The 14767-nt window shown below is 39.2% G+C and overlaps 1 protein-coding gene across 4 annotated transcripts in view; it reads right to left on the reverse strand.

The window, feature by feature from the left end:
* Positions 1-574: 574 nt before the first annotated feature.
* Positions 575-14767, reverse strand: part of LOC122668944 (K(+) efflux antiporter 4) — a 46483-nt gene continuing 32290 nt past the window's right edge. For 2 of the 4 annotated variants that reach the window (XM_043865537.1, XM_043865536.1), the window contains exons 10-20: positions 10287-10355; positions 8767-8844; positions 7912-8000; positions 6672-6768; positions 6477-6530; positions 5737-5832; positions 2995-3183; positions 2817-2894; positions 2150-2194; positions 1249-1341; positions 1081-1164 (exon numbers count right to left, since the gene is read on the reverse strand). In XM_043865537.1, coding sequence (XP_043721472.1) covers positions 1084-1164; positions 1249-1341; positions 2150-2194; positions 2817-2894; positions 2995-3183; positions 5737-5832; positions 6477-6530; positions 6672-6768; positions 7912-8000; positions 8767-8844; positions 10287-10355 — 969 coding nt within the window. In that variant the 3' untranslated portion in view covers positions 1081-1083. Of the gene's footprint in view, positions 993-1080; positions 1165-1248; positions 1342-2149; positions 2195-2816; positions 2895-2994; positions 3184-5736; positions 5833-6476; positions 6531-6671; positions 6769-7911; positions 8001-8766; positions 8845-10286; positions 10356-14767 lie in introns of those variants that run through there. The other 2 variants (XM_043865538.1, XM_043865539.1) reach the window with 2 other exon arrangements.

Here is a 14767-nt window from a genome sequence, read left to right on the forward strand (position 1 = left end):
CCCATCTACAATCATGGCTTTATGGACTTTGATTGCCCAGGAACAGCACAAGAAGCAGAAGTCAGAGACATCAAGCAAGGACTCATTGATTCAATTCCTATGGGAAAGCAACGAATAAAAATCTGGACAGATTCACTAAATATGGTCCAATGGTTGCTCCAACCTGATAAAAATCCATGGCCAGGGGACTCTTCACTCTCCTTTTTGATATTCAAGAACTTTTTAAGCACTTTGATTTCGTCTGTATTAAGAAAGTAGAAAGACAGTATGTCTCATCTTCTAGCCGGGTTTAACTCAAACATCCTCCTTACGAGGTGATGTGTTAGATGGTATTGTAACTCTGTTCAACTCTACTTCCTTTTAATCTAATTCACGATCTCCTAAAATTTTTAAAAAAAAAAATAAAAAAAAAAAAAAAAATCACCTACCAAAATGTAGCCTTACCAACATGACTTGATGGCCATAGCAATTTTTCAAGCAGAAAATGTAATAAACATGATTTTTTTACTTTGACATTTGTAAATTCAAAAAAGAAGAAAGAAATCTTTGGCCACATTCAAGGAAGTGACTTGGGAGAAACAAAGCAATTCATCCAAAAACTTGGGAATGAACTAGAGGAGAATTGATACATTCTACATTTCAGCAGCCACAAAGCCGGTTTCATTTTCCAAACAGGCCGCAGTGAGAAAAGGGACCAAAAAGTCAAATTGAATTACATTACATGGTGGAAACTATTTTACACAAAATTGACCACACGGGTTAGTAGTAGCAAGGAGGCCAGAATCAGAGGGTGAAGCTTCAAATGTGTCAAACGCTCATTGACAACTCTGGATCCTGTTCTTTTGAATCCCTTCTTCCACGCTCTTCATTTTCCAAGCAGAGACTGCCTCATTTGAAAAGTTTGTTGTCGTAGGTGTAACCGACATCATTAAGAGCTTTCTATAATAAATGAAAATTGTGAATCAGTCTACCTCCTTTGCACTCTTGGCTACCTGTCCTCCAATAGTATCAAGAAGCCCATCAGGAAAATCTGGAAATTCCATTTTTTTTAAAGTTTATTTTTCTTCTTTTTTTTAAAAAAACTCATGAATCGTGAGAGCCTTGGACCATCAATGAAATACGCTTAGCAGTGTCTGCACGAAGGCTCTCTCCTTTAAACCCAATCTGGAAATCGAAATCATATTCAGAAGTTGAAATCCTAAACAGCCAAAAAACCAGAAACCGGACACAAGGGAACAGATTGAATACCTCGCTTTGGCTACTATCGGAAGAGAACCACCGTAATAACACTCCAAGATGTACTACAGCAGGTATCAACTTGAAAAGTAATGGGGTAGTCACCTGCATTAATGATTTGGTAAGTAATCTGCACCTTGGGCCACAAAACACAAACTAACTGCACGACACAGCTCCGCAATAGAGAAGTCACAAACACCAGTAAGAAACTGCCTCATTGACAGTACCAATCCTATTTCTTGTGGCTGATCATATATGCTATGAAAATTTTCAATTTTGAGAGATTTTCCAAGAATTTTAGAAGCTCTCTAGCCCAAAACCATGGACAAGATGCATGCTTTGTACTCATATACAGATTCCCAAGTGTCCCTCCACACATTTTGAGTGTGCTCATGTGCCTATTTCCACAATCTCTTTGTAAGCGCATTGAATTACTAAAGGAAGGGCGTGGAGACTACCACTGCTTCAGTAGCATATCTGACTGAACGAGTGGCAGCAGTGGCAGAGTATTCAGAAAAATAATTCCAAACTGAAATGACTGAACAGAAAGACTTCAGAAGAATGGCTACAAAGAGATTGGCACATGAGCCACGTCTAAAATTATTACATCCAGAAGAATGTGATAAGGATTTACTCTCATCAGACATATCGGAGAATACCATCTTCAAGGAAGAACTATTAGTGCAGATTAATAGACTGATGACATGCCCCACTGCAACAAATGCCTAAAAAGAGATTGGCGATAACACCTTCTTCCCCCTTGTAGCACCACAAAAAACACAACTGGGTGCCCATTTACTTAGCCCATGTGGACCAGCACATCTCGGAAGTCTTTATCATGATTAAAGGCTTCCCAGGACAGACACAATCAACATTGTACAGTTAAAAATTGATTAAGAAAGGGGCAACATACCAGACTAAGAGCCGTTGTACCAAGAAGCAACAGATATAGCTTACCCTGCAAAATGAAAATAAATATCATCCAATTGAGTAGAGCACTTACGAAAATAGAACCCATAGCACTTGACCCTATCAATTTATGTCTTGAATGCATCAAATGTGCATAAAAACATTTTAGTTATGGTATACCATAGTGGGCGAGCCTTGGCGCAATGGTTAAGTTGTGCTATTGCAACTTGTTGGTTGCAAATTCAAAACTTGGAAACAACCTCTCCTACAAAACAGGCGGTAAGGCTGTGTACATTTGCCCCTCCCAGACCCTGCAGTAGCGGGAGCCTCGTGCACTAGGTTGCACTCTCATACCATATGAAGCCAACCCTGTTTTTATAACTTACGCAGTTCATGATAACGACAATGAAGTTTATCATTATTTGATTGCATATGCTCATGAATTCTACTTCTTGTTTTATATTTACAAATGCAACAAGGGCACTGGTACCATACCAATACCTATGTCACACAAAGATTGACTGAACAAACATGGTCAGGATCGCTAGTTTTCAAAAAGCACCCCAAATCCAACTTTGATAGCACATGTTACTTGTTTGCACCAATTGTGTGTTTGCATATATATATATATATATATATAGAGAGAGAGAGAGAGAGAGAGAGAGAGCAACCTCCACTAAATGAATATTAGAAGCACGACTAAGAAGAACAAAAGCAAATTCCCCAATCTGAGCCAGAGACATGCCAACCTACACAGACATGAGAACCTGAAACCTGAGAATCTTTGTCCAAAGGTAAAATGGATCATGGGAAGCAAAGAAATTATAAAATATATAGTTAAAATGTTACGAGGAGTGAGGTCTTGTTGCCATAGCCAAATCCTTTGACAACTACTGCAATCACAAATGTTTTTATTACGATCACCAATATAACAGCTGCCAGTAAAATATCCACATGGTTCCAAAGGAAATGGACATGGATCAGCATTCCAATGCTGGCAAGGAAAAGGGCAGCAAAGAAGTTACGAATTGGTTCAACCTATGAAAACAAATGCAGTAGGTATTAGTGCACTTCTCATCCCAATTCGACATGTAATAGTCAGAGTTCTCAGCTAAAAGCAGCTAAATATTCACGTAGATAACTTACAATAGAAAATACAGCAGCAAAAAAATTGTATAAATTGTGCAAAAATAAGAGAAATCAACCTCAATACCATAGGAATACTAAGTTCATTTGCTTGGGCGCGCCCACTTCACAAGTTAAAAACTGCAATCAGTTTTGGGATTAAGTTGGCTATCTACCTGGGAGGTTCAGAGAGCTTTGACTTCCTATACTTTTGGCTTTCTATTCTCAATGAATGGAAGGGCATTTGTTATATTGACTTTTCAATCAATTGCAATTCTAGACTTAATCGAGACTAGACAGATTTTCATGTGTTCTCTCTCTACTTGCAGTCTTGTTTTTGGTCAGATCTCGTGTCCCTGTAGGTTTTGTAGGAGCTTTTCTATATATTGGGAATCTTACCATCACTTTTTCGTATATAAACTTCATCTACAATGTACCTGACTGCATACAGTGATCTTGGTAATTACTATCTGACTGAAATGCCCCCTCTTCATCCATCATGTAGGACTAGGATTGATGCAGGACATTTGGGGGCTGCTCCTACTAGCCCTAACCCAGGCCCAATTAGATACTCCAAGGAATACCATCTCAGGCCCAAGCCCTACCAGCCCTGCATTTAGTTTTTATTTCAGTTTATTTGATAAGAGCAGTTTCTCCTTTTTTTTTTTTTTTTTTTTTTGCATGTATTTCAGTTTTCATTTTTAGTGTATTGAGGTGGGCAGTTATAACCACCCCACAACATGTAGACATTTATTTTCTTTAAAAGGGCTACTGCAGCCTCTTTAAGGGGGATGAATGATGGTATAGATAATTAAAAAAAAAAAAATTTCTGAATCTTCTTCTTCTCCCCCCCTCCCCTTTCTTCGATCGGGTTTCTTTCTCTTTAATTTTTTTCCTTCTTTAAATCCCAAATTCTGATTCTACATAATGTAAGACCAGAATACTAGTCCCAAAAAACCCACAGAAAAAAATTAGAACAAACTCAGAAATAAAAAGTTAGGGTTTCTAGTCAAACCAGCCAAGTGATGGACACCCAACTTGGATCGAGTGTAGATGATGTTAGGGGGATGCTTAAATCTAAATTTGGTTCCATTCTGATGGCTTGATGTGGAGATATCAGTGAAACACCAAAATAGAAGGTTATGGAAAACCCTCCAAATAGTGCTGGACTTGAACTCCTGTGCAGATCGAGTGAAGGAGTGGAGATAACCCTCTGCTGCAAGTCTCAGCCAATTGTATCGGTTGAATGGTGAGATATGAAAGATTTCCCAAATTAGGAGGTTATGGCCTACAGGTCTAACCAGCCAGCAGAATCTTCTCAAACTGGGGTCGAGTGGAGGAGGCAGTGGGGAGGTTGTGTGCTCCAAAAATTAACTAAGACTGATGGTTGCTTGTAGAGTTATGACCTCCACAAGTTACAGCACCAAATCTGGAATTGCAGGGGCAGCAGCAAAGTGGCTCGATCTCCATAACTGAAGGACAGCAGCAGCACTGGAGCAGCAGTAGCACTCGAATGGTCTCCTCAATGGGCAGTCACAATATCACAGCAGCACTCAGAGATAGATGGAGAAGATCGAAAATAGAAGGTTAGGGGATAGATGGATTAGGCTCTCACAGCCAGGCTCCTTCAGCCCTTCAAGTCTCACACACAACTTGAGAGAGAATCATACTTGCAGCAAAGCAAATCTTCATTCAACTATGTAAATCGTGGGGGAGGCATTAACAGCCTTTACAATATAAAGAGGGCTATACTTGCACCTCAAGAAGAGAAATAGAAACTACTCTAATTAACTAGGACTGAAATAAAATAGAAACATAATAAAATCTTCTAAATCTTCTTAAGTCTTCAAATCTCCATGTGGGACCCACTTGGATGACTTAATTGTTGCAGCCGAAATCTCTACCCTGTGGTCCCCATCAGTTAAACTTATTAGCTTTAGAAGAATGACAAAATTGCCCTTCACTTAAGGACTTGAACCACTAATACTTAAAAGACTAATCTGCCCTCACAATTCTTCAAGGAATATTCTCACCAAGCCAAAAACAAGGGGCTGTGACACTGTTCACATGAACAGTGTTTTTGGCCTCTTTTTCTTCATGTTTTGTCCTACATCACTACATCTCCTGTCTTTGTTCTTCTCCCTGTTCTTGTAATCTACCCTAATTAAGAGCACTACTATATTTGTGGAGACAAAAATAGCATTTAAGATTAAAATAAAAGAAGAAGAAAAAGTGTGTTACTACAACTATGAAACAAAGGCACATGACTTTATAAAAATTGCCTCTTCAGCTACCCTGCAGAAAGTATATAACTGCTGCAAACACCCTACCATCTACAAAATAAATGAAGGTAGGATACCAAAAAAAACTCAAAATTATGATAGATATGAACAGATAATTGCATCAGTAAAAGTCAACAGGCATCACCACTACTTTAATGGCAAAACAAAAAGGAAAAGGTCTTACTTGTTCAAGTGTATGTTGCGCAAGATCAGTTGTTGATATCATCACACCAGCAGCAAAGGAACCCAGTTCAAGGCTTAGACCAAGTTTGTCACTGCACTGAAATGGTAAAGAACATTTTGTGAAAGGGATACAACATGATGAAAGAATCTTAGCTCACAGAAGAATGATACAGGCAACAAATCCTATTTGAACAAGTTTCTTCATCCATTAATCATATATCTATGATTTTCTTAATTTTGCATTTACAGACATGAATACATGATCAATTCAGTCGTTTAAGAAAAAATCTCAGTCCTGCAGTCTTGACCAACCACACCTCCAAATCCTATTTGAACAAAGTTACTTCATCCATTAATCATATATCTATGATTTTCTTAATTTTGCATTCACAGACATGAATACATGATCAATTCATAGTCTAAGAAAAAATCCAGTCCTGCAGTCTTGACCAACCACATCTCCAAGTTCTACCTTGGGCAAACAATCATACCAACAGAAAATATGCTGATTTTAAGTCACTCGACTATTTCCACTTACCCCACTTCAACCAAATGGTAAAGGGACACATGAAAATGGGGGCAAGAGGATCACAATCTTAAAACCCAAGAAATTCTGAAGAGCAGGAAAAACCAGTGCCTTGAAATACAAAATGATGATGCAGACAAGGGGCAAAAATGCGGACAAAGTAAATGACCAAGGCAAAACTAAAGGAGGAAAGTACTAAGAAGTAGCACACTTACCCAAGCAACAAGTAAACAAAATGCAACTGAAGCCAATTGATAGAGTTCATTGGTCTGCCCATGAGATAATGGTCAAAACCATGTTAGGACATTACATACAACATCAAACAGCAATTTAGCATCACAAGAAATCATTGTGTGTGTGTGTGTGCATTTAGTTCCATAATTCCAAAATTTAACCCCAGGAATCCATACCTGCGATGATAGGCTTATCATCAGCTTAAGAAACCAAGGTAGACAAGTACGAGATAATATCGACAAGATTGCCAGAAATGTAATCAAGAGAACCAACCTGGTAAAAAGAAGGATAAGTTCTAATAAACATTGTTTTGTCACGGAATAACGTCACACTAAAATATCTCAAGTCAGAAAGTTCAGATACCACATAAAAATAAGTTAGAAAGCTTACTTATATTCGCCTTAGAAAATGTTAATAGGGACAACAAATTGCAAGTGCTGGACAACATATTGCGAGTACTAATTAAATCCACAAAAATAAGCAGCGAAATGTGTATGCTTACAAAAAGTTAATTTTTCTCAGCAGCTATTTTGTACAAAAATAGCTACTGAGAAAAATATGTAAAGAGGATTCATGTTTAGATCGGCTTGACTAAAGGTTTTATGCATGGTACCAACCTAATACTAGCTAATGAGAAAAAACCTCCACCAGTCAAGGAGCAGAGCAGATTCCCAACCTTTCCTCTCCCCACCCTCCCCCCAAAAGACAGAAACAGCACCACCAAAATACAAACCCCTCAAGATACAACAAACAAGAGCCCCATTGAGCTTGATAAGAAAGAAGAATCAGTCCAATCACCATGCTGAAGAGGTGTTATTAACCAGGCTGAAGCTAATAAAAAACAGAAGACAAAAGGCAACAAAAGAAAAAAGAATAACAAAAGGAATTTCAAGAGAAACAATTTAAGACAAAGTCAGCAGAACATGGAAAGTTCCCCCTCCATGCACTAGGGAAGCCACCTTATCATCCCAGAAAAAAAATGGCCATAGTGTATACTGAACAATCCCAATCATGGAATCATCCCAAAAGAAATTTGCTTTCAAAGCACATAGTCACAAAAACCGATATTGCTCAGGGAAACAGGTGAGAACATGTATTCAGTTAAGGTACATTCGAACAAGAAAGTAAAACATGGAAAGGTAGAAAACTGCCAAAAGAAAATACAGATGTACAGCTATATCATCTCCTCACAAAAATAAACATAGAACAATTGTTTTCTATTTCAAACACTGTAAAGGCTGATTCATATTCACTGAGCTGTGGAAGGAAATTAAGTAATAATTATGGGACATTTGCACAAGAGGGAGGTTAGTCCCTTCATACCATTTCGACTGTCTTGGACCAAGGTTGTCATTAATTGAGCGAAAAATAAATTACACAGAATGAATGAGAGGATAAACAGATTTTTTTACTCACGACTTAGTCATGGACATTACTCCTTGAAGAATCCCGGAAGTACCGCCCAAAACTGGAAGCAACGCAAATAGCAGACCCACAGCACAATCCTACAGAGAAAGAAAGCTTAGAACTCATGCATGACATAATTTATACGTGTTTGGTCTAACAGAGATCAACAAATACACCCAATTTGTATGATCCAGCTAATGAAAGATAAAAATTGAAGGCCAATGATAATCAGTGTTTTAAAGGGATGTCCAGGACACTTGAGATGCCTGGCAGTTGTCCAGGCCATCCCACATTTATTTTTATAATGGGTCCAGAACACTTGGGATGCCTGATGGTTCATGAATCGTCCCAATCCCAAAAACAATTTTTCTAGACATTGGTAAGAATATTTTTAGAGAAACTCCAAATGTGTCCCCAATTGGTGAGATGCAGAATTCTGAGTTCCGAGTTCTAACCACTAGGCATATGCCATAAATGGATGGATGTGGACAGTTCCATCTGAAAAAGGAACCTAAAAAATTCTCACTGGTCGTATTCCATCTGAAGCCAGCACCCAAAGAGGTTAAAGAAGTGTTGTGATTGAATTTCATAAATTACAAGAATGACATTTCACTGAAAGGGAATATAGTGGCATTTCTGTAACTTTGTATCACTTCTAACTCCATTTTGTGGCACTTCCCCTTGTTTGGGGCAGAAGCTTGACCACTGAGGTGGGTTTGGAGTCCTTTGTAGATTGGAACCATGCACGTCTGCCATATGGTAATTGGCAAGTGGTGACAAGCCTATGTCCACATCCATGGTGACATCTACAAGGACTTCTAAGGAATGAAATCCACTGGAAGATTTGGGTAAGTAGTTAAATACCTGCAGAATGAGGATGCCTATTGTGACTTGACCATGAAGGGCATTGATACTATTTCTTTCCATCAAAAATTTCAAAACCTGCATGCCAAATAAGATATCAGATGTTTCTTGAATTAGTTACATACTCCTATATATCAAGATCACTACATTTCGCATTACTGAGTCGGTCCTACTCTGCTGAACTAGCTAATATGTCTTCAAAACTCCTATACCTTAACCCTAGCTTACTTTTCAACGCAATCGGATGCTAACTTTATGTGACTGGTGTCAATTAAAGGGACGCACTAACCTTAACTGTTTCTAGCTACAGTTTGGTGAACAATACAGGACATAAATTCCAGGGAAGGCCCTAGCACAAGGTTGAAAAGTGAGTTTGAAAATTGTGGTCACATGATTTGGCCAAAGGTTAAGTGTTGGCTATGGACCTGCCACAAACCTCTGATGGGCTTGGGAGCTGCAGCGCAAAAGCTCTCTAGTTAATATATGTACAGGAGAAACAACAAATGCCAAATAACCTAGTTGGTACTTTAATGGTAATATGCACTCAGACAAACATTAAACTAATGCCAGTGCTTTTGCAGTGTTAGTCCCAAGCATAAACAAAGGAATGTTGCATCAGGTTAGCAGGATGCATTAAACTTTTGGTCAAACCATTTGAACATGAGTTAATAAAATTTTACCACACTTTACACGGGTGGCTGTGCACAGACACCCAATACCATGTTCTAGACTTACAAGATTGAGAGGATAGATCATGTTGACCACAGAGAAAAACCCACCTAAATCAAGTGAATTTGATGCTTCAGGCATTAAATTGATAAATTGTCAAGAAATTGTTGCATCATTTCAGTCAGAGTGGTACATTTCTGCCATTAGTCAGAGAATTCAATCCTGAAGAGGTGAAAAAGAATGGTGTGGCACTGCTTCCTAGGAAATACAATATGGAACAAGAAATCATTTTATTATAAGGCAATCTGAATCACCGCTAACTAGGTGAGTCATACAAGAAAACAGTGAATGGTACAGCGGCTAGACTTGAAGTAAGTAAGCCCTAAGGTATCCTTCCTTCAATGACTATCCCTGGTATATATCATTTTTTATATTAAGTGTGCAATTATATATTAATAATACATATGAGGATCTCTGTAACCACTCATACACCAGTAAGGTGGCGTGATATGGTAAAAAACTAGTCAAATGATGGCCTGGGGGAAAAGGTGAGAGCCATGGCTGGAACTGGTAAATAATAACTATGACCTTAATTGGAGCCAAATAGTGAAACGTCCATGTAGTGAATTCCAATTAGTTCGGATAAGGGTTAGAAGAGATTACTTGTATATAAGAATTATTTATTATTTAAGAATTGGACAGAGAGCATTCGGATTTGAACCACCATAATGTAGATACATTTCCATGTGCAAAGTAATGTCAAAGATCTGCCAAAACCATTTCATTAATCAAGAATACATATGAGCAATACATAAACTAGCAGGAATGTAGGAAAAATGGTAGAGAGTTACCACTGCTGTTGAAGACATTGATAACAATACACCAACAAACACCCCCTCGGAAGGTTTACCACCACATAACTGCAGAAAGCATGCAATTGCCTAAATCAGTACTGCAAACAACAAGAAAATCAAAAGAAAGCAGAATATGGTTCTTCAAATATTCTTCGAACATTAGAAACTCAAAATTAAAAAACAAATTTACTTTCCAGAAGCTTGGAAAGTTAAAAAGTTGATATAAGAACAAAATATAAATAAGAAACATTTAATGCCTTACAGACCAATGTTGAGGGTTATAAAGGCAGGAAAAAATGAACAAATACCTCACAACTCAAAAAAATTTAGCGAAGAAATGAGGGAAAAAAGAGTAATTGACATCACGACATGTAATTTGTCACAAGCATAGTTGTCAAGGCGTCGTCTACGCGTCCAGGCGGATTTCTAGGGGTCTAGGCAGTTGTCGCCATAGTGGTATTGAATGCCTTGGTTCTTATTTATGTCAAATATCATTTAAGTAAATGTTTCATGTACTTAAGATATCATTCATAAATAAGCAAATACCTCCCTATTTGGATCCAATAAAAATAGTTAAGAATGAAATTCCAAAAGGAGAAAAAGTCAACCCCCCCCCCCCCCTAATTCAATTACAAAAACTAGATTTTCAGCGATAGGTGAAATTTTCGACTTTCTTGTGCAGGCACTTTTCTCAAATCTACAAATTTAATAAATCTTAATATTGTAAAATATGGCTACAAACCAAAAGAACGGTAAAATATTCAAAAAGGGAAAATGTTCTCTATGGGGGGGGGGGGACGGGATGCCAGCGCACGCGCGTGGCCCCTACGCTCCCCCACAAAGAACACTCCCCCCCTAAAAAAAATATTTTCCTTCAAAGTAATTTTGACAACATTAGCGCACACCAAATAAGGTTTGACCAGAACAATACTCTTTCAATATAAATCGGATTTAAGCAATCTTGGATTTGTTGGAAAGCTGGTTTTGTGCTCTACCTAATACAAAAACTCTCATGTAAAAATAAAATCATTTGACCAGTCAAACTTCTTAGAGAACAAGAACATTTCTCTAGTTTAATTACTTATAGATTAGATCATACTTTCTACGAACTGTACAAACCAAATGTGAGACTAGGTATACTATAAGAATGACCACTTCCAAGAACAGTATAAACCAACTGTATGTTTTGATTGTTAAAAACTTCCAATAGCTTACTTCTTTAGTTTTGTCGTATTCTAGTTCTATGTTGATTTTTTATGACTTTGATGCGACATAATATCAATTTTTTATGACTTGATGAGACTTAATGTTGATTTTTTATGACTTTTTTTTTTTTGGTGAATAAAAAATTCATTACCAAAGAGAGAACTACAACAGTCCCCCTTAGGGAGCAAAAAGGGAAACATAAAAAGAAAAGAATCAAAACCTCAAACGGGAGAGGCTTGGAAAGAGATGGAGGAGACACCCCAAGAGGCAACAATAAGTCTGTTCCTTGGGGAGTCATTACAAAAAGAGGGAGGAGCCGAAGAGAGCCTAGCTTTGATTTCAAAGGAAATGGAATCCCAAATCTGCTGATGAGACCGAGATTTGGAGGTCCATTTCCTAAGGTTACGCTCCATCCAGATGTGGTTGATGACTGCACAAAAAGCCAACTTTCCAACATGTCACAAATAGAAGATCCAAAAAAAGTCATATCAAGCCAAAGCCACTCTCTCATGAAGGGAAGAATTCTTCGACGTCTAGGCCAACATTTAGCTAAGACTCCCTTCCAAATAGCCGAAAAGAAAGGGCAAGCAAAGAAAAGGTGCTCAGTATCTTTCACATTGTTCCAGCAAAGGCAGCATGAAGGGGAGACCGCAATCTGGCGATGGCAGAGAAAAGACTGCGTTGGAAGACAATTGGAGAGAGCTCTCCAAGCTGTGAAGCAATGACGGGGGATGTGATGCTTGAATCAAAGAAGATTTCTCCAGAGGACTAGAGGGCTTTTGAAACAAATATGCTCCCAGGCAGCTTTAGCACTAAAGGAACCCGTCGAGGAAGGCGACCAAATAACGCAATCACCTCTCCCAAAGGGGCTTCTAGTGATGGACGGGAGAGCGGACCAAATGTTGATAAGAGTCTAGTGGAGGGAAGGTGGCGAAGCCCAAACCCAATGGGGTCTAGGATACCAGCAACTTGAGAATGCCGAGGAAGGCCCCCGATCTATATATGATTATGGGGCTAACCAGATGGAGAAGGATGCCCATAGGGTGCCAATGACCCAGCCAAAGGGAAGTAAAGATGCCATCTCCAATGCGAGAACAGATAGCCCCTTGGACTAGGGAGCTAGCAGCTAAGATCTTACGCCATACCCAAGAAGCATCAGGAGACGAAGAGACAGTCCATAAAGAATCATGTGGTGCCTCAAGTAGATCCGATCAACCCAAATACTTCTCCTTTTGGAAGCAATCTTCCAGATCAATTTGATGATGCCTGCCAAGTTAACCTCTTTGATTCTTCAAATACCCAAGCCACCTTCTTTTTTTGGAAGGCAGACTGAAGTCCAGCTAGCAGGATGGAGGAATCTAGTGGAGTTAGTGCCTTTCCAGAGAAAGAGGCCATTAGGGATTCCAAAGCCTTAATAGTAGAATGGGGCAGCCCATAAATACCATACCAGAAAATGTAAGAGAATTCCAACACTGATTTGATAGGAACCAAGTGACCCGCATAAGAAAGAAGCTTGCCTTTCCAGAATTGAAGTCTTTTCCTGATGAGATCCAACATAGGAGTGCAGTGGTGCGCAGAGAGCCTAGCAGGAATAAGAGGTAGGCCCCAATATTTGACAAGGAACTGGCCAATTGACCAACTGAAAAACCAACTTTCTCGATAAGGGCAGCTCTATCCAAGTCTGAAACCCCAGCAACGAAGAGAAGAGACTTTGATGGATTGATACACAAACTCGAGATCTTTTGGAAATGTTGTAAACAAGACATAATAGTTTCAAAGGAGCTGATGGAAGCCTTGGAGAAGATCATGAGGTCATCTGCAAAAGCCAAATGGAGAGCTTGAGTGCTTTATACTTGGGGGTGGGAGAAATGAGGTTCTGATCCGTGCAGATTTGGATATCCCTTGACAGAACTTCCCAGGCCAAAGTGAAGATATAGGGAGAAAGAGGGCACCCTTGTCTGATTCCCTTAGATGTTGAGAAGTAGCCTGTCGAGCTGGTATTAACTAGAACAGAGAGACTTGGAGTGGAGATGCAAGCATGGATCCAGTGAACAAAAACAAGAAGAAATCCCATCTTAGTCATCACATTGATAATAAAATCCCATCTTAGAGAATTAAAAGCCTTATGAATATCTATCTTCATAAGAGCTGTTGGGGAATGGCTGGATCTAGCAAAACCTTTAACAATCTCATTGCAAAGGAGAATGTTGTCCGAGATACTTCTACGCGGGATGAAGGCCGACTGGTTTTCACTAACGAGTAAGTCCACAACACCCTTGAGTCTGATGGCGAGGATTTTGGCAATGAACTTGTAGATCAGATTGCAAAGAGCAATGGGCCCGAAGTCTGCCATCACAGAAGCACCTTCCTTTTTGCGATAAGGCAAAGAAAAGTATGGTTCACCCCTTTGATCTAGCAGGGATTGAAAAAGAAGCTCTGAATGGCTTTGATAACATCATTCTTTATGATATCCCAGACTGCCAAAAAGAAGCCCATGTTGAAACCATCTGGGTCAGGAGCCCCATTCACTTTAAGATATCGAATAGCAGCCTCAATTTCAGCTTCATCAGGAATAGCCCAAAGAGAGAGGAGCAGCTCAGCAGGGATGAACTTGTTGAGCAAGTTGCTAGGGGAACGGCCAAGATCATCCAAAGAACCATTGAAAATATCCTTGAAGTGCTTCACAGCCATATCTTTTATATCTTTGACTATAGTAATAATAGAGCCATCAGGGGCCCTTAGCATGAGAATGGAATTTGTATTTGCCCCAACTTTCAAGGAGCAATGAAATATGTTGTATTTGAGTCTCCTAATTCCAACCACTTGATCATGGACTTCTGCTTCAGGAAGCTTTCTTCTTGAGAAAGAAGGGAGGAAAGCTCAAGGGAAACCTCTTTTTCTTCTTCAGCCAAGGTAACATTTAGGATATCAGATTGGAGCTCCATCTGAATAGCAGAGAGCTTGTCTTTGCAATTCAAAACCTGCTAAGAGATATTACCAAAGCAGTTCGAGTTCCAATTTTTTAGAGCATCCTTGACATTGCGAAGCTTCCTGGCAAAAGCAACAAGAGGAGAGGAGAAAGCATGGACAGGCTTGTCCCAAGCTTCCCGGACAGTGGGTAAAAAAGTGGGGTGAGATGACCACATGTCAAAGTATTTGAAAGGTTTTGGGCCAAAGAAAATGTAGGGTTGGATGGCTATAGTGATAGGGCAATGATCAGAAATTCCAGGCGTATCAAAGGTGGCAAGAGAGGAAGGGAGGGAAGAAAACCA

This window comes from Telopea speciosissima, chromosome 7 (assembly GCF_018873765.1).
Source record: "Telopea speciosissima isolate NSW1024214 ecotype Mountain lineage chromosome 7, Tspe_v1, whole genome shotgun sequence".
In the NCBI taxonomy this organism is placed as follows: domain Eukaryota; kingdom Viridiplantae; phylum Streptophyta; class Magnoliopsida; order Proteales; family Proteaceae; genus Telopea; species Telopea speciosissima.